At 39.7% G+C, this 21,060-nt stretch overlaps 1 protein-coding gene and 1 non-coding gene across 3 annotated transcripts in view; both read right to left on the bottom strand.

Moving 5' to 3' along the window:
• LOC111861476 (band 4.1-like protein 5) overlaps positions 1-7,630 on the bottom strand; it is a 42,350-nt gene extending 34,720 nt beyond the window's left edge. For both annotated transcript variants that reach the window (XR_004512678.1, XM_033750318.1), the window contains exons 1-2: positions 7,291-7,630; positions 365-469 (exon numbers count right to left, since the gene is read on the bottom strand). Coding sequence is in view for 1 of the 2 variants with exons in the window: in XM_033750318.1 (XP_033606209.1) it covers positions 365-469; positions 7,291-7,443 (258 nt within the window). In the remaining variant the exon portion in view is untranslated. The remainder of the gene's footprint in view (positions 1-364; positions 470-7,290) is intronic.
• Positions 7,631-9,331: 1,701 nt separating this feature from the next.
• The window catches only part of LOC111861464, a 30,286-nt gene continuing 18,557 nt past the window's right edge, over positions 9,332-21,060 (bottom strand). The window contains exon 10 of the transcript XR_004512686.1: positions 9,332-9,807. This is a non-coding gene — a transcript (DNA mismatch repair protein Mlh1). The remainder of the gene's footprint in view (positions 9,808-21,060) is intronic.

Genomic DNA, 21,060 nt, shown 5'->3' with positions numbered 1-21,060 from the left:
TAGTTCCTCATGACCGCACTATGAGCCCATACAACATGCACACATGTACACAGGCTAGCCCGTGGCCAGCCACATATCCCGCTACCCCAATGATACATAATTTCAAAATAAAGATTAACTGCTTTTTAAGAATGGGGGCTGAATTTGTTGCTGTTTCACATACTGTATTTAAAAATGCTTAATATTTACACCAAATTTCAATAAAGACACATTTATGGTTTGTAGTGTGAATTTTATGGTTGCCTTACAATCTCCGTAAGGGTGAAATTCCATGACCCACATATCCATAATGCAGTGATGAACTGTAATTAAGATATGCCATGTATTATGGAGCTATTAAACGCTTACACCTCTGGGTCCTCACCTGTACATTATTTGCGTCTGTATACTGCAGCCCAAAGTAATCCTTCTCGATCAGATCCAGAGAGTAGAATACTTGCTCATACAGGTCAACACCAACAGCTTTTTTCTGCAAGCCAAAATCAGTGAATATCATACACTCAGCAAAACAGTGCACTGTAGTTTGATTGGTACTATACCACAGACTGCAGTTCATTTTGTGCAAACCTGTATATCATTGTAAGATTTGAGGCTTTCATGGCAGTGACTATGAAGAAAGCAGTTTTCTGGGATTTGGCACCGCGTATATGTGGTGTTAACCGACGTTTTGGAGGAACGTATCGCCTCCATCTTCAGGGTAGAAGAAAAAATATAAGAAATCTGCAAATCTGCAGACTGTGTCTGCTTTTACCGGTTCTCACGGTCTCTTCGCTTGCAGATTTCTTATAGTTTTTCTTCTACCCTGAAGATGGAGGCGATACGTTCCTCCGAAACGTCGGTTAACACCACATATACACGGTGCCAAATCCCAGAAGACTGCTTTCTTCTGTATATCATTTTTTGACATGTCATACAAATGGGAGAAATATATTTTGTGAACAGCTGTACATGAAGCTACACTGCATTCTGCAAAAGTATACAAAGAATGCTGTAACACTATGACATTTACAAGCTACACAGGAATGGCACAGGTCACAGTCTGCAAAACACAATTTCAGATATCCTCCACAAGGTAGCAAGACTGGAAAGCACTGACCAACTCGTTTCAAGGCTACCAACACAAGTGTGCATACTACTGGGGTGGTTTGATGGCTTGCAAAACTGCAAAGAGAGGGAACATTCATAATAATTCCCATTTCTGCCCAAAAATACAGAAGGACAAGCCAGTCTGAACCAATGCAATGGCACATACTGGAGACTGCCAAAAATAATAATGATTTAACCTGCATTTATTTCACTCAACATCTGTGGTTTGTGCACAGCGTGCAATAGCTGCAACATAAATGGGATTCCTTTGGACCTCATATAAGCATGCAATGATGCTTTCATCATTCCGTATACCTCTGCACAGGAGCCAGGATAGAACAATCAGTATAGCAACTGGCTATGGGCTGGATGGGTCAAAGTTTGAGTCCTGGCAAGGGCAAGATTTTTCCAAGAGTAGCACTGATAAAGGGGTAACTAGAAGGGGAAGCACAATACATCATTGTAGGTCATAATACATGGTCCACCCCTTATTCATTCATTCAAGGGCAGGATTTTTCTCCTTGGAACATCATCCAGATCAACTGTGGGACTCACCCACCCTCCTATCCAATGGGTACCAGGAGTTCTTTCCCCTACAGTAAACCAGCTGGGCACGAAGATGACCACTCAAATCCAACTAGTGCCATGGTCAAGAATACATGGAGCTATACCTCCACTCCCCTACGTGTCTTCATGGCATGGTGTTTAATTACTTAAGCACGGGGACAATGACATGCGACCTCTCTCAATAATTTAATTTTATTGTATATACCTGCAAGGCAGGCTGAACAAAATAACAGCTTTTACTGTCTGAAGTTTCATTTTGACTTTTACATAATTTTGTGCATGGCCACTTAATGACTGAAACAAACTGTGGAACGGACTACATCTGATGGGAGACTACACTTAAATCTAGTGCAGTGTACTAATGGCTACCCTACTTTTGTTAATACTGTCCAAAAATGTAACATACGAGTATTCTGTGCATTTCAGTATACAGTGGAACCTCGCTTAACGAGTACCTCTCATAACGAGTAATTCACATAACGAGCAAAACAAATTGTAAAAAAATGACTCGTTTAACGAGTGACGAGAGGGGAAGTACCAGATTGTGCGCTTGCTACATAAGTCTGTGTTTAGCACCCGTTCTGCTAGCATCTTAGTGTCGCTTGTGATCACACATTTTTCCAAACTTGTGTTCAGACATATTATTCGTGATTTTTTTTTTTGGAAAGTCTAATAACCCTTGCAAAAATGTCCCCAAAGAAAAAGCCACAAAAAGACAGCCATAAGAGAATAAAAATAACTGTAGAGATGAACTGTAAAATCACTGAAAAGCGAGAACGAGGTGTGAGTGTGGCTGATCTAGCACGCACATACACTCGGTCTACATCAACGATTTGCACAATTTGGAGTTGCATTGTGTTTCACAGCAAGAAGCTGTGGAGGAGAGTTTGTCCGAGGAGAAGGAGGAGGTAACAGCAAAGCAACAATCTTAGATATATATCATAAATAATAAACTAATTATTTCGATATTTTTTTTTCTGCAAATCAAATGCGCATTCCAGGTTGGTTCATTCCGCATAGAAGAAAAGATGAAGATGATTCACGCTCCTTAACAATGTGTATATAATTTTCTTTGAATAAACGTTATACATAAATTTGAGTATTTTTTTTTGGCATGGACTGTGTTATCATACTCGTATTTTACATTAATTTATATGGGAAAAATTGTTTTGCTTAACGAGTGTTTCGCATGATGAGTAAGATTCTGGAACGAATTATACTCATTAAGCGAGGTTCCACTGTATTGGGATGCACCACTGTCTGTGTTAGGTTGTACAGATGCTGAATTGTGTTGTCTGCAACAAAATCAGGGCATTACATCACATTTTTGCAATGCTGTTTCCAAATATATATATTGAAGTCCATTGTGTGGAGAATCCTGCCAGAAGCAGGACTAACAATTTTAAATTCTAAATTTAAAATTTAGAGAAAATTTTAAAGGATTTAAAATCATAACTAAAGATTTGTTGTGCTACTACAGGAAAATTTGACGTGTGCAATATAATCTACATACCAGACACATATCAACGAGGTAGATGTTGATAATACGAAGAAAATAACAATGTGTTTTTAAATGTTAAATTTTAGACTGGGTTCAGTGTGGCAGCAACGTTAAGAGTATACACCTGATGATGGCCGATAGTGGCCAAAACATGCAGTGTAGAAGAGAACAAGATCAAAGACATATAATATATATTGTTTGCACTTGGGACGGAGTTTGTATCATTTATCCTGTACTACTTTGCTGAGTTGCTATGCCTATAAACTTGCACTACATTTTGCACAATACTGTACACATATGTGTTCTATATTATGTGCAATACTGTACTACTAAGCCAGACCTTCCTTTTGTGTTTCTATGTTCATGTAAGTTTTATTACATTTTGTACAGTACTGTGAATGAGTATTACATTGTGTGGGGTACAATGCCATAAGCAGACTGTTCTTTGTGAGATGTTGTCCCTAGAAAGTTGCACTGCACATTGCATGATGCTGAATCAGAGGGTGTGCATCTGATGTTCACATGCCACTGCAGGGTCATTCAGGAGGAGTGAAAGTTGCTACACATTCCTACTTCATTTATTGCAGCTCCAAATTCAACTTTCTCTGCTGCAGAGATGCTCAATGATTCCCAACAGTTCTCCCCATTCTGAGTTCATTAATTGTATTTAGTGCCTTAATCCCTTCTTGCACCAAGGAGCTAGGTCACTAAATACTGTACAATTACTGTGACATAAACAAAACATTCAATAAACTTCCTAGGACATGTGCTGTAAGTCTTGAGGTTTTCACTCCTTTAATAAATAGTTCAGATTGTGGTTTACTTGGCTGTGACACCGTCCAGTCTTGCACATGGTACCAGATTTCACCTACAAAATTACACCATGTCACAACTCAAAAGACCAAAATCTGAAGAATATGTGGCACCCTCTAAAGAACCGAACAGACAATGAAAGGAACAGCTGAAATTTTATAAAACAGCAGCAGCACAAACTGTCACATGGAAATGAATTTTGGGCAACTAGAGCAGGGGGCACAAATGCAATACAGTCTGTAAGGATAAGCCACTTAAGAACAAAGGCTGCACGAGACCCCACTGAAAATGAAGAGACTATGAGAGTGCAGAAAATGCAATCAGTAGAAAATCATTGATAAACACAGACAAAACTGCATACGCCATATGAATACAGAAACAGATGAAACCAGAACAGGTTCCACAGCAACAATTACAAAGGCATCAAGACCAAGGAAGACTTGGGATGAGCATGTGACAGAATGGGCAGTTTCAATTGCATTTACCATGAACCAAAATATAACAAGGCAAAACCTCTGATGTATCAAATTAATTTAAATAATATTAAAAAAAATTCAACATCTACCTCACAGAAAACACATTCCATCTCCATTACAAAGACAAACCAGTTAATGCTGTTTAGAGAAATAACTTCTGCATATTTTGAAAATGATAACACATATAAATACACTGTGTGGGCAAAATGCAGAATTTCTTAATATGAGAACAAGTGGCACATATGGTTATCACAGTTCTTGGAAAAGGTTTTAGTCTGGATGTATGACTCACTCTGTACTAGGCAGACAGAATAATCCTATTTTGTGCCCTAAATTTCCCTCCTAATGCACAGCCTCCAGTAGCTATTTCATCTCATGGGATATGATAAACCATTTGAAAACATTTCAGAACAAAATTATATGAGTATTACAACAGTAAACAGAAGTGAATATTGGGTTTGAGATGTGTGTGTGTGTGTGTGTGTGTGACACCATGCAGCATAGAAATGTATAGATTTTCTGCAGGAGTGTCAGTGAACTTCTACCAGACTACACGAGTCACGTCCATGCTGACAGTACTATGCAAACAGGAACAGAGTTTATGAGGAACTGTAAGAAGAATAAATGCAAGAAAATCATCTTACGTTTCATCCCTAAACTGGATTCTTCAGTATTCAAAAACAAACTGCTTGAGATCAAATTTGTGCCTAAAACGATGAGGTGAGTGGGGAATTCAACATAACACATGTCTGTGATTAATACAGATGACAATGAATGTCACAACTCAGTGGTTAGCATGCCAGCTTCATATTCTGAAGGTCCTGGATTCAAATCTTGGCACCAAAAACCAAACATTCTGAGGTTTTCGGCATGTAGACATCAGATAATTTCTTAAATTAATCCATAACTACTCCCTTCCCTATCCTTTCTAATTCATTATTCACTAACCATCTACCATCTACATTTGATAATGTGTACTATAAATTATTGTTATCATTATTGAGCATTTAAATAAAGAAAATACACAGGATGACGGTACTGTCAAGAGGGTTAAGATAAACAAGACCCCCTAGGGAAATACTTTAATAATGTCTTGCTTGTCACTACATGGTCTGAGCTATTGACAGCATCATTAAATAAATTATGTCAATGCACCATGGTACGTCCCAAATAGACTACTACATGCCGATCTAGGCATATCCACAGTATGGGAAGAAACCACAAACATCAGCCGTAAATACAAACACAAGATAATAGCACATCCAAATGAACTGGCAACCACATTACTAAACGATGCAGACGAGCTCAGAAGATTGAAAAGACATAAACCAAACGACCTAACGACGTGCTTCATATAAATGCAGTACACAAAATAACAAAGTCACACCCGAAATAGATCCGTAGAGAATGCTCACTGGAGCATTACTCTCCCTGACATGTTCTCTCTTAGTATTTAAGCTTTAGATTAAGTCTCACATAAGCTGTACTTATAGCCCATAATGGGCTGATTGTACAAATACATGGAGATAAAAAAAAATAAAAAATAAATTACAAATACATAATGAATGCTGAACACCTTGCACCAGGAAATAACTTCTTCTTACAACTCATAACCATCCTGACATACCCCACAGAGTTAACGGAGCGCAATTAAACAAACCTAGATGTAACTACTATGCTATACAGCTCAGGTATTGGCATTTCCTGCTCGGAACAACTGTACTGGCTGTTATGCAAACACTATGCAGCCAGAAAATCTTTTATGCACGATAAGTTTGCTCAGAAGGGTAACATGTGCACAATCAGCAAGAACTCTTCCTTGAGAAAGTTTCTTTATGGTGCTTTGCTCAACAGTGATACATGAGGCTGATGCAGTGACACAACATAGCACACTACTGCATTCAGCGACCCTGAGATAGTTTCCCATGATTGTTCAGTTACGTACACGATGTCAATGCCCCCATGTTCTCATCTGAGACAAATGTCTGTCCTTGTGGAACAAGGGGCCAAATGCCACTAATTCCCTGTCCTCTGGTTTTCAGAGCTTTGAGCTTTCAGGACTTTGCTACATCGTGGGCTGAAGCTGTTCCCACACTGCAGACCCTACTTCTCATCCAAGGAGCCAAAGAGCATAAAATAACAAAACTACACACTTCTCCATAAAAAGATAAGAGTTGGCTCATCAAGGCGTATGGGGGAGCAGATGTACAGATCCACACTCTCTTGACCTCAGCACTAGTTGGAGGTGAGTGGTCAGCTTCACGCTCCGGCCGCTTTATCCCCGGGGAAAGAGCCCCTAGTACCCACTGAATAGGACGTTGCGTGGACCCCAGAGCCGGTCTGGATGACGTGGAGAAAAGAAAATTCTTGACCTTCCTTGGACCTTCACACTCTCCATAACTCCTTGGTACATGAACATTCGACATCCCACCCAGGCCACATTCTCCTGTGCAGCACAACAGATCACTGTAGGTCGCAGTGCAGGGGCCGAGAAGGCACACGCCTTACACATTCAACATGTGGCCAGTGATTCCGAGCTGGCGTTTGAAGTGTATGGATTTCATCAAAGACAGCCCACTCACGTCTACCATACGCCAATCCCTATAAATTCACGATTAAAATGATCTCTTCCCCATAACATCAATGAAGATATTACCCATGTCTTCCGGCCAATATTACTTGTCATATTAACAGCCGACTGCGTTTTCGATACACAAAGAGGGTGGATATTTCTTGCAAGCGACTGCATAGCAGAAACCTCGTTCTAATGTGGGTGTACGCGTTAAAAATCACACTGCATGCTTTTATTTACAATTCTATATTAGAGTGTTCTGAATAAATACTTACAGATAAATCTATGGACAGATCGGTGCCATCTAGAAGTATAACCTTACACTGAACGACATGTTTATTAGGGATGATCCGTTGTGATCCAGATTTGACTTGTGTTGAAGTTTTTTGTGCATTACGTCCTCTTCTCCGACTCAAAAATCTCAACATTTTGAATGTGTCCGAGGCTTCGTAGGTGCACACTGACGTAACTAATATTAGCACATTAATATAGGGCACAACGTTTTATTTACTAACTACATATCGTAATATTCAAAGCTATAAAAATTCATCCCTATGAAACAGACCCTACTCTGCAAACCATCACACCAAACATCACACCGTAACACGGAAGACAGCTTCGTTGGCCTCGTTGGCTCATTTCGTACACCTATGCGCACCGTTTTGCGCATTTCGCTGGTAAACAACACTCCATCTCACAGCTCTCACACGCTCCCACGGCTCCCACGCCTCCCACGTACAGTGACTCAATGGCGGATAGGAGTGAGAGTGCTTACGATCATTAACACCGAGGCACAGGGTACCATAATCTTTTGCAGTGTTATTACCGGACTTTAATTTTTTGATATAGGTATGTAAGTTATGTAAGGAAAATTATTAAATGAAATTTTAGTAGCCATGAACAATAAATTAACTATTGGGGGCATTTTCTGTGACCTGAAGAAAGCATTGGACTGTGTTAACCACGAAATATTTTTAAATAAACTAGGATACTATGGGATAAATGGAGTATTTAAAAAATTAATCAAGTCATATTTGAACAATAGATATCAAAAGGTAGTATTAAATAATAGGACAACCTATAATACCACCTTTTCTGATTGGGAGATAATCAAATATGGTGTCCCACAAGGCTCTATATTAGGTCCTTTATTTTTCTTATTGTATATTAATGACTTACCCAAAGTAACAACAAATAATGCGAAGATTATTTTATTCGCTGACGATACTAGTATCATAATATCCGATTCGAGCCCTCATAATTTGGAAATTAATATGAATAAACAATTCTTAGCCATAAACAAATGGTTTGAAGCTAACCTGCTATCCTTAAATTTTAATAAAACCCACCATCTCCTGTTCAGGACTAAAAATAGTTTGGTAACAGACATAAGCATATATCATCAAAATAAGAATATCACTAATGTGCCAAATATTAAGTTTCTAGGTATTTATATTGATGAAACATTATCATGGAAGTCTCATATTGATAAATTAGTAATTAAAATGAGTGCAGCTTGCTATGCAATTAGAACTGTAAGAGGTCTCATGTCACAGGAAACCCTAAGGATGATCTACTTTGCCTATGTGCATACTGTCATGGAATATGGGATAATTTTCTGGGGTAGCTCAGCAACTAGTATAAATGTTTTCAGAATGCAAAAGCGGATCATTAGAACTATTATGAATGTAAGAACTAGAGACTCATGTAGGGAACTATTCAAAAACCTAAAAATATTACCAATGTACTCACAGTATATATACTCTATAATTCTGTTTGTTGTAAATAATAGAGACCTATACAGTTCAAACTATGAGACCCACAATCTTAATACTAGACATACCACAAATTTGCACCTTCCCACATCACGCCTAACAATCTTTCAGAAAGGACCATATTACTTTGGTATTAAGGCTTATAACCACCTGCCATCCAGAATCAAGAGTATGAGTAATGATGTGAAACTATTTAAACTGAGGCTAAAAAGATTTTTTCTTTCAAATTCTTTTTATTCCTTAGAGGAATACTTTAACCATGTATGTAATTAAAATTGGTAATTGTACCCCTGATATGTTATAATTTTATATCATTACCTAAGTATTTTGTATCAATTATTGTTTTATAATTTTGATCATTTTATGCATTGTACATTAATATAAATCTTTTAACTGTCTTAATGACAAAAGTATGTATGTAGTTTTTGTATTTGCGTATTTTAATCTATTAGCTTGGGACAAAATCCATATCCACTGGTCAGCTGTACCATAAGGATCAACGGAATGTATAAATGTAAATAATAATAATAAATAAGTTGTGGGTATTCTTTAGGGAGTCATTCTAAAGAAATTCTGTTTCCTCATATTTTGACAAATTGTTAGAAACGAACGCCGCTGAGGTTCGTGATATTATTCCGCTGTTGCAATTTCTACTTGGGATTCTTCTAAACTTCTCAGCTCCCTTCCTGAGGGTCATGTTCTTATTAGAATGCACATTTTTACCGTGTTTAAGGGGTTTGTGATATTCCGCTGTTGCACTTTCGACTTGGGATTCTTATAAACTTCTCAGCTCCCCTTCTGAGGGTCATGTTCCTATTAGAATGCACATTTTCACCATGTTTATTTTCTTGCCTGTTACACAAATCAATCCGACATACAAAGGAAGTCGTGAGAGCTTATGGTTTATGGTGAACTGGTTGGAGATGCAGGGTATGCAAATGCATAGCGGCACCACGATGTAAATCTGTAGAGTAGGTTTGCTGTTTCTAGGATGTAACTCCATGCAGTCTGGAACATCTGGAAGCAAGAGTTTCACTCAGATTGGGTGAACCAGCTGCCTTCGAAACGTTCGAGCAGACCAACAATCTGTCAAAGACTACACAACGTGTAATAAGACCATAAACTTTGTAGTCTCTGCTGTGAGAACAAAGAAACCCACATCACTATGTTTTTATACACACTCATTAGTGCTCATTAGTATGTTTCCTTACAGACTTGGGCAAATATTTGCGGCTAGATACTAGTACGCCTGTTAGAAATATGATGCTACATCACTAGGATTGTAGTAAATCAATTCATTTGCAGCCCACAAGACGTGTGATAAGAAGTTTCGAGGCTATGGAAGATTCTGCATTCTCAGTGCCAAGAATTCTGCTACAAAGAGCTGAAGAAATATTCCCTGCTCTGAGAGAAAGGATGGTAAGTGTTTTGTGCTTGTGTATGCAGAAGAATTATCTGTCAACGTTTTATACCAATCTTATGTTAGTTTTCATCATCCATCTGGGGAGTTGTGCATGGTTCTTCATATTATAACAGTTTGCTATATTAANTCTCATAGAATTTAAGAACAATGATGAATAAATAATTTTCGAGCAAAATTTAAATGGCCGGCTGAATATATTACCGCAGGAGCCGCGGCCGCGGAATTTAAATGACCACGTCAAAGGGTTAAAGATACATTTATGGGGTTTTAGACTGTTTGTTTGTGTCAGGATGCAGAGTCATGATGGGCATGTGTGAACACAGTAAAGGGTGCTTAGGTTCCATAAGGAGCAGATACATATTGTCTGTACTTCCACAAGGACCATAGGTTTCTCAGGAAGGTCCCTGCATTATGAACTTAACACTTCCTAAGATTATGAAGTCTGTAGAGAAGAAATCTGTACAGAGCAGCTGTTATGGGTTAGATGTAATGAGGAATGGCTACAGCAAGGAGAGCATATATTGTTTCATATATGGTGTTGTACAGCCATGACTGATAAAAGATGTGATGCCTTTACAGAACTGTACAAATTCAGAGAACGTTTTAGTGGGTCCATGTGGTGAGACATACTCAGCAAGTCATGATGCAAGCCAGGCCATGAATATAAAAGCTGAGGCAGTCTCAGACTCACAAGAGGAAGTGGATCCTGTGCCAATAACATTTCCAAAAGTGAAGTCTGAACCTGAGGTGAGCTGTATGTGCACTGTTAGGCAGATAACACAAATGTGCAGAAGTGCCTCTTGCCTCTCTGTCTGTGCATGTTGACCAGATTTTGAAGGTTTTCTTTCTGAAATGTCTTTAGGCAACTGTAGTTTGTTGAATGTTGCTTGTGATGTACCAGTCCCATTTTCTTTTAAGCAGATCTAATATAGATGGAATGAAATTCTGTGTAAACTGAATGTTTGCGGTAAATTATATACAGGAAAAATCCTTCACATTTTCCTTGTCTGTCCAATCCACTAAGCAGTGCTTTGGTACTACATCATAGAGTTCCCAGGATCTATAAATGCTTAAGTTTATCATTTGCTTTCTGTCTCCCATGCAGTCTGTATCCGTATAACATAGCGGTGTCATTGTGTTGAGGATTTGTTATAGGATAACTAATGATTCTCTAAAGATTTGTGACAAGGTGTGACATATTATAGACACGTGTTGTCTGTTGCCCTTTGTTTGAAGTAAATTTAATATACCTGACACTGCTGGAGTTGCCTCTGTACCTGCTGTCAGGTGATTGGTTGTCATGACATATTTTTCTGTTGATTTCTGTTAGACGGAAAGGTGACTAAACATTAGATACAGAGAATGTGTAAAAGGTGTAGAAAGCAATAGTGAAGAATTGGCATTGGCAACACATCCTAAAATATAGACGCAATTGTGGTTAAGTGGAATCTACAATGAATGTAATTAAACACAAATAAAGCTATTAATGAAGATGAAAGAAAATTTCTATATATGCATATAGATGTAAGTTTTTACTTTTCTTGGCCATTTCACAGCGACTGATATGCCACTGGCTGCAAGGTGCGTACAAATTTTGTCAATGAATTGGTATGCCTGTGGCCGGTAACGTTTGGAATGAAGTATACAGTTCACAGGTCACAGAAGTTGTTGAAAATGCTGTCCCCCTACATGTAGACATTCCTTGCACCAGCAAAAGGGGTTTTGATTAACCCTTAAAGATGTTGTGCAGGAATATTTGTAATTTCCCAATGAATATTTTTTTAATTCTTCCATATGGGATTTACTGTTTTAAACTTTGTCCTGTAAAGAACCACACAAGAAAATATAAGAATTAAGGTCGGGTGAATGTGCCTGCCAAATACCAGTGCTGATATTTCTGTCCCCCAAGATACCAGACTAAGCTTGCATAGACGTATGTGAAATGTGGGCAGTAGCTGAGTCTTGCTTATTTTCAAAGGGGCTATTTCCACATCCTAGGTTTGTTGCCTGTATGGATATATGGAAAATAAATGAAATGAATGAATTGCTGAAACCAGCCATAGGATCTTCTTTTGTAAGTCTCGAAAGTATAGTCTGAGAATGACCTGTACATATTTTTCACAAGTAATTTTCCGTTACGAAACGCAGGTAGAGCAATCCTTGCCCTTCTTTCATGCCAGACTCCAACTTTTACTGGATCTAGCCATACTTCGTGGGTTAGATGTGGATTGCGTGAATTCCAGTAGCAATTTTTTTCGTATTTATGTATCCCAGCAAGTGAACCCATGCTGCATCAGAAACGAATGTCAGTTCCAGATGAATCTCATCTTCAGTGATACACTGTAGAAACCAACTGCAGAAAAGAACCCTGCTAGCTGGATTGCATAGCTGCAGGGCATGCATTACTATTGTTTAATGTGGTTTAAGCTGCAGCAACTGTGTATGCCCTTCTTGCACTCTCCTGCGACACTCCAGTCTCTTTGAGGTAGACAGTGAGCACCTGGCACTTATTCTTTTGTTTTGTGTCTATTAAAGAGTCTCGTTAATCAAAGTTTATTCACCAAATTGTGAATTGTTTGTCTCCTGGGAACTCTTTCATCACAAAATTTTCGCAGGCACTTACTAGCAGGATTGCATGTGTCATACAGAAATACACATTGCTCTAAGTATATTGCATCATGATAGAATGCAGTGCTCACTAATTGTAACAGAACAAATGACTAATGGAGTTGATAACTGCTGCCCACTGCTGACAAATCATAAACACATTCCCATACATGAACTGCATTGATTCCCGTGAAACATAATGCCATAAAGCCATCCACAAAATCAATAACTTCCTGTAATTCAAACCATTATCGACCATCAGGCATGCTTATTCATTGGCAAAACTCATATTTGATTCACAGTCCGTGGTGTGCTGGTCGCTGTGGACCAGTCAACAACCATAAGAACCTCCCTGTACAAATACAAAAAGATAAATCTACTCAAAGATAAACACAACAAAGACAAAAAAACAGTATTCAGTATGAGGTGGTATCGGATATTTTCTGGGCTGTTATTGTTGTAACTGCTTTAGTGAAAGGAGATTAGAGGGAAGGCCAAGGTCACACTTCTGAAAGCCTATTGCATCAGTCTGCCACATGACACCACACTCTGATCACACATTGTTTTTACTCTAGTGCTTTTTTGACTTAATGTTTCGTGTTGTCTGCAATGGATGGCAAAATCTAGCAATGTGTCTGTATCGAGTTCTGTGTGAAGCTCAGTAAATCCACTGCCAAAACACTTGAAATGCTTTGTGAGGCTTTTGGGAGAATGTTCTTTAAGCGGGACAGTGGTTTTTGAATGGCATTCACATTTCAAGGCTGGTTAAGTGTCAGTTGAAAATGACGAATGTACAGGGTGACCAGGCACCAGCAAAACGACAGAAAACCTTTAAGAATTCGAGAACTCATCCACAAAGACCATCGCCGAACAATCCATGAGTTTTCAGACCCCATTGGGATCAGTTAAGGAGTTTGCCAGATCTTAACAGAAAATCTGAACATGCACCGTATTGCTCCAGCATGACAACACACCTGCGCACGCATCCCTGAAAACCACAGAGTTTGTGACTAACAACATGGTTATTATTCCCCATCCTCCCTGCTCACTGGACTTAGACCCCTGTGATTTCGCTGTTTCCCAAATTGAAAATGAAACTGAAGGGACGATGTTTTGAAACAGTTTCTGACATCCAAAGGGAATTGCACGTGGTAGTCGGCAGCATTGAGGAAAATGACTTCCATGGCTCTCTTGAAGCATGGAAAAAAATGATGGGAATGCTGTATATGTTCCCAAGGAGAATATTTTGAAAGAGATGGCAGACAAATTAAGTTAAGCCAATATTTCTTTTTTGACCTAGTCCGGGAACTTTCCAGTACACCTTGTATAATATTCGCAAAAGGTAACCCATACACGAAGTCAGTCATGGTAGCCAAGCGATCTAAGGCATACACTGTCTTCACTCGCTCGGAAGCTGGAATCATGGGTTCAGATCCCACTCAGTGCATGGATATTTGGTGTGTGTGCGCACACATGTTTTTCTGCGTTTGTTTACAGGTAGAGGCCTTGCGGTGAGCTGATCATCCGTCCACGGAGTCCTACCGAACGTCTGAGATCTCGTAACCCAAAGTGAACAGAGAGTGTCTTGGACATAGGCCAAGGCCCAAATTGGGGCTGTAATGCCAAAATAAAAAAAAAAAAAACTCATGCACCAAACTATGTGTTAAACACTGTACGTCTTCCTGTCATTAATTTTATGGATTGTGGTTTTATCACATCATATTACAAGGTATTCACATACACTTACACAGATCTGCATCAGCCCTCAAAATAGTTGCCATTGGTTGCTGTGCAAGTCTGCCAAAGTTGATATAACCGCCAAAAACGTTGCTGAAACATATTGGCAGGAAATTCCCGCACAGCGTCTCCTGTGGCATTGACGACCTCCTCGGACAACCGAAATCTACGACCATGTAGCTTTGCTTTCAAGCAGTGAAAGAGAAAGAAATTGCATGGTGCGAGATCGGGTGAGTGCGGAGGGTGTTGCAAAACGGTGACCTGTTGCCTTGCCAGTTCCGCTTGGACAAGAACCGAGTGATGTGCTGGGGCGTTGTCGTGTAGCAACAGCCAGTTCTTCCTATGCCAAAGCTCAGGACGCTTACAACAAATTGAATCGTGTAGACGGATAAGGAACTGCTTGTACCTATCCTTGTTTACAGTTGCTCCATGTGGGATAAATTCCATGTGAACAGTTCCTGACAAGTCGAAAAACAGTTCAAGCATCACCTTGCCTTTTGACCTGTCCTGTCATAATTTCTTCTTTCTTGGCGATGATGGAGATTTTCAGGTGGCTGATTGTCGCTTCAATTGCGGATCGTAAAGAACACACCATGTTTCGTCTCCTGTAATGATCTGGTTGAGAAACGTCTCATCTTCGTCAGCGCTACTGATCAGATCACCACAAATGGTCATGCGATCATCAGGGTCTTGCATCAGGACTTGTGGAACACAGTGCTTGTTAACACACAACATATTCAGGTGATCGGTGAGAATTTTGTGGCATGTACCATGACTTATCCCTACTGGTGCTGTGATATTACATATCGATTGGGAGCGGTTGGTATGTACCAGTGTTGCAACTTCTTCGATCTTGTGTTCAGTCCTGACTGCTTTTGGCCGACCACTACGCTCATCATCCTCCAAACTGTGTCTCCCCTGTGCAAAACGTTGGTGCCATTTAAACACGGTACTGTGGCCCAAAGCTTCTTCGCCGTACACTTGCTTCATCGTGTTAAACGTTTCGCTAGGGGATTTTCCTACTTTTTGGCAGAATTTTCTGTTTGCCCATTGTTGAAACTGCCACATTTTCGATTTCTGCCACTCACATTTAACTTCAGTTCACAGTAGAGGCCGTAGTTCTGCATACACTGTTTGCACATAACTGCCTCTTGCTGTGACGAGAGATGAACTGACAGGACACCATATCATGCCTCAACCTATCTGCCTTAGTGCATTGCAGTGACGCTTTGTGGCCAGTCCACGAACTTATTATGGTAGTATATCAATCATGTTCTGCAATAAGTCTGCACAGAAATAAGGACACTACCATAAACCAGAATATCTTCAGGGTCTGGCAGGGAAACCTGGTGGATTCTAAATTAGTACAGTGGAGCCAATATTTATTTCTTTTAATTATTTTATTTGTCATAATACATAACAGTGTATGCCATTTTCTGTGTATAAATGCCAGCTCATTTTGTCTTAAATTTATGCCATCCAGATGCTTACCATCTCTTCGTAAGCATTCTTGTAGCCTCGTCTTGCAGTTGTTCATTGAGAATCTTACCATGTCTGTGGGTATTGCCGCGATTTTATGTTCAGTCGCAACATTCAGTTCATGAGCTGTACATGATCTGTTGATGAATACCTTCGCTTTGAGGTAACCCCAGTCAGTCTGCAGTCTGTCTCTCCATCACATCGGACAGTTACACAACGGAGTCGCCCGTCAATTAGTATTGAAAATTAAACAATAACATACAACATAACAACGGGCCTCCAAACACCATATGAGCTATTGTGTATATAATATGTCCGTATAAGTATTACATGTATCATGATTGCAACTACCAACTTCCAAGTACCATCGCATATACAATTTTTAACTATACTCTTGACTATGTAACTGTTCATTTAAGATTTAACTTTTATTGTAATTTATATTTGTATCCACTCATCATTTGATATCACTGTATACACTTGGAAGTTTAGTACTCTGAGTTATATGTAGCATGCAGTTCAATAATGAAAGCTCTGATGGCTTCATTGAAGGTCGAAACATGTAGCTAAGATATCTTCTACAGCTGCTTACAAGTGTTGATGTTGTGTTGTGACAGTTTCCAGTAAGAAATAATATATGACACACAGCAGGATGTATTCATTGGAAATTACTCATGCCTACTGATTCACTGTACTTGGGCTTCAAACTCATTTCTCTTCCTATTAGGATTTTTCATGTTATTTACTCTCATTTTCCAGGGTAATTTGAATGAACTTCAGCCTGTACATGGTGAGGGGCAACAGTATTCCTGCGATGAGTGTGGTGAATCATTCAGTCAGCAGGTAATTCTGAGAGCACATCAGCGCATACATACTGGGGAGTGGCCGTTTTGCTGTGGCGTATGTAATAAATCATTCAGTCAATGGAACCATCTGAAGAGACATCAGCGCATACATAGTGGGAAGAAGCCATTTTGCTGTGATGTATGTAATAAGTCATTCAGTCAGCAGAGCCATCTGAAGAGACATCAGCGCATACATAGTGGGGAGCGGCCGTTTTGCTGTGATGTATGTAATAAGTTGTTCAGTCGGCAGAGTATTCTGAAGACACATCAGCGCATACATAGTGGGGAGAAGCCATTTATATGTGACGTATGTAACAAGTCATTCATTTCCAAGAGTATTCTGAAGAAGCATATGTACATACATACTGGGGAGCGGCCGTTTTGCTGTGATGTATGTAATAAGCCATTCAGTCAGCAAAGTAGTCTGAAAATACATCAGTTCACACATGGTGGGGAGCGGCCATTTATATGTGACGTATGTAACAAGTCATTCATTTCCAAGAGTATTCTGAAGAAGCATATATACATACATACTGGGGAGTGGCCGTTTTGCTGTGATGTATGTAATAAGTCATTCAGTCAGCAAAGTAGTCTGAAGACACATCAGTTCACACATAGTGGGGAGATGCCATTTTGCTGTGATGTATGTAACAAGTCATTCATTTCCAAGAGTATTCTGAAGAAGCATATATACATACATACTGGGGAGCGGCCGTTTTGCTGTGATGTTTGTAATAAGTCATTCAGTCGGCAGAGTAGTCTGAAGAGACATGAGCACTTACATGTTGATGTGTGCAGTAAATCATAGAGCAGTAGAGATGGGTTTAAGCTAAAGGAACAGTATGTGAATTGTAGCATTCCACAGTTCTTCATGTTGTAGGTAAGACAGTTTTGCTGTGTGTGGCATGCTCCAGTGTTCTAGAATGCTACAATATATTGGAGTTGATTGCTGTTGCTAACCTTTTGAATTGACAAGAAATGAACCGAGTCCCATGGTACAAAACATCTGTGCAAATGAGTTCCATTTGATTCTGATTGCTGAATGTGTACAATACCCTGTCCTGTTGAGTGGAAACAGACATGACATTCTAATACAGTTATGATGTTAATTCAGCAGTGGAAGCTAATGATTAGTAGTGTGTGGTCACTGAAATGGATCGACAGCTTATACACATAATTCAGCAGCGTTGTATGTTTTTTCTGTATGCTATCTGTGGTCTTTTGCCATTACATGTGAGTAGATTCGCTGATCAGTTAGTTTCAGATTGATATATTGCTTGGATTGAGTATGTTGAGATAACTATGAGGGTAAGTCAATAAGTAAGTTACAAATGGATATAGAACTTTAATAAATAAGAGTACTGATTTGGAAAATGCTTTTATTTCTCAGCATAACCTCCCTGTACATTGAGGCACTTGTCCCATCGTTTCTTAAGCCCCATGAAAACCAGCAGCATAAAATTGTTTGGGCTGCTGTTGGAACCAGGCAGTCACCTTAAACTTCTTTTGGCAGTTGATGATTCCACTGCATTCACACACGCTTTGTCTCAAGCTGGTAATGGTGAACCCAAGACTCATCGCCTGTGACAATTCGGCCTAGCATATTGTGTCCTTCATCGTGGTAGCGATTGAGATGCTGTAATGCCAGACCCATTCTTTGCATTTTGTGTTGTGGGGTCAGCATGCACAGCAACCATCGTGCACAGACTGTGTGAAAACCTAACCTGTCAGGCATTATGAGGTTGGCCATGCTGTGTGAACAACCAATAGCAGTGGCTATAGTGTCTATAGTTACCCTTCTGTAGGGAAGTCACCGCCTGGTTCCGACAGCAGCTTAAAGAATTTTATGCTGCTGGTTTTCAGGGCCTTATGAAACGATGGGACAAGTGCCTCAATGTACAGGGAGATTATGTTGAGAAAAAGAACATTTTTCAAATCAGTACTCTTAGTTGTATCTTACTTATTGACTTACCTACGTATTATGGATTGGTCAGATGAGTACAATCTATGCTACATTGGACATTGCAGACTTGTACTTAACCTTTAAGTGATGGCCCTTTAAATTCCGGTAATGGCAGCGGGACAGATTTGATTTAAATACCCGCAATTTTAAAGCAATAAAAACTGTAATCATTTCCTAAAATTGCTGTGATTTCTACAATTTTTGTGATAAACAAACCAAATAAACGCTGTTTTTTTCTAGAAAGAATGTAGAATCAGATATTGTAATTTACAGACTTTATAAAATGTGTAAAAATTTTTAGACTGATTCCAAGTAAAAAATTCCCAAATTTATCGTCTCTCTACAAGAATTCAGAGTTCTTGGAACGAAGAATGCTGTATGTAGAAGTTGTAACACAGCAGCGGATGGTTTATGTAGCCATGTTTAGTCTTGCATGTCTCGAAAGATTATACACGTACGTCATTTCGGTATGCAGAGATGTGGGGTGAGTATCTATTCGTATACAAGAACCCTGATTGTTTATTATCGCTTGTCGCAACACAACAAGCTCTCTGTTCTCACTCTGCTGGAAGTAGATTGTAAGTACTTTCATGGTTAGCATCCTAATACTGCCAAGCAGTATCAAAAGCATGAAACAACCATTGCGCTGTCTCGTTAGGAAGACGCTGACATATTTCAACTCATAAACGACTCCGAATCAGATTGTTGTACCGACAATTCTGAGAGTGGCGTTGAGGAAAGTGAATCAGAAATTGATTTCGACGAAGACCCATCATCTTGGTCGGCAACCTGGGGACCACCACACCAGCATGGCAACAGGAGTGTGAATAATTATTCAGGTGGAGCTGTGGGCAAACTGTGGCAAACAGTTATAGCATCTGTCGTCGAACCTGGAAATGGACAAATAAACTATTTTTCCATCTCCTGGATCTGAACAGTTACATCCTGTTGTCAGAGAATTTCGTCTCGCTCTTGTGCGGAACATGCTGGAAGGGGTCCACCTCGCCATCAACGGCCCAGGGGTTGAACCCCTGCCGTTTTATCGGAGATATCTCGATTATAGGAGGCCAAACCACATCACTGGCCGACTTCCTCTACTTCGTAATTGAGGTGTCATGTGTGCTTTTCGCGTGGGAAACGAAGAACCGTCTAGACAAAGTGCATGAAGTACAACGTCGGACTCTGGATTTCCGGATGTTTCCAAGATTTCCACACAAAGCCAACTTCCGTCAGACAACGCAGGTGGGAAGAGAGACAACTTATAAAGCTGGTGACCAGAAATCATGTAAGTAGAAAAAGAATTTATAACTTAAAATTAGATTTTAAAAAGCCGGCTGCACGCGTGGACTGCGCCGACGACATATGGCGTCATTCGTCCCCTTGACTTTATTTTCATGACGCCATATGGTGTCGCTCGGCTCTTAAAGGTTAAAATAGACAAACAGTACAGTCTCATAATATACAATGTATGTAGTTGAAACAGTATCATCAAATCTCCGACTAATGCTCATTTCATCCCCTAGATGCATTGAGCAGTTAATTCCATTAGTAAGGGTTAAGGCAGAGTCTGAAAGATATTCCACAAAGTGCATTACCTTCAGCAGGTAGGTTACCTGTTGGTCCCACTTGCGAAAGGTGCCTAGAAGGAGACAAATCAGCCACACGTACCCTATGTGATTGTGAGGCCATAGCTTATTTAAGATTATATCACCTAGGCCAGTTCTTTATGGAACCAAGTGACTGTTATGACACCCCCATAAACAAAGTCCCACATTTCATTTGAAGTGTAGGATGAATGAAGGGTTAATCAAAAGGGGAAGCACAATAGATCACTGATGGTCATGGTGCAAGGACCGGATTATTATGGCCCGCCGCTCATACAATTATTCATTCATTCAGGCAGGTTGCCTTTTGTTGGAAGAAGCTTGAAAAATATCTTGTCGGTTTAGCAGATGAGGGACTCTGTAACTGCAGACTCAGTAAAATAGCCAGCTGTGCTGCCACTGGGTTCACTTTAAGCTCCCAGCAGTGCAGAATGTTTGGGGGACCACACAATGGCCAGATTGTGAGAGGGCATCCCTGTTGTATGACACTGTTTAGCTACATGAGCCAAATACAGCAGTAGGGCCCCAAGGGTTCTGCAAAAACAATGCAGTACAATCCCCACAAATTATTTTATTGCATACACTTTGAAAAGTATGGTATATTCTAATAAT

Source organism: Cryptotermes secundus, unplaced genomic scaffold, assembly GCF_002891405.2.
Source record: "Cryptotermes secundus unplaced genomic scaffold, Csec_1.0 scaffold693, whole genome shotgun sequence".
In the NCBI taxonomy this organism is placed as follows: Eukaryota; Metazoa; Arthropoda; class Insecta; order Blattodea; family Kalotermitidae; genus Cryptotermes; species Cryptotermes secundus.
Note: the sequence above shows the minus strand (reverse complement) of the source record. Positions and strands in the feature narration are given on the sequence as shown.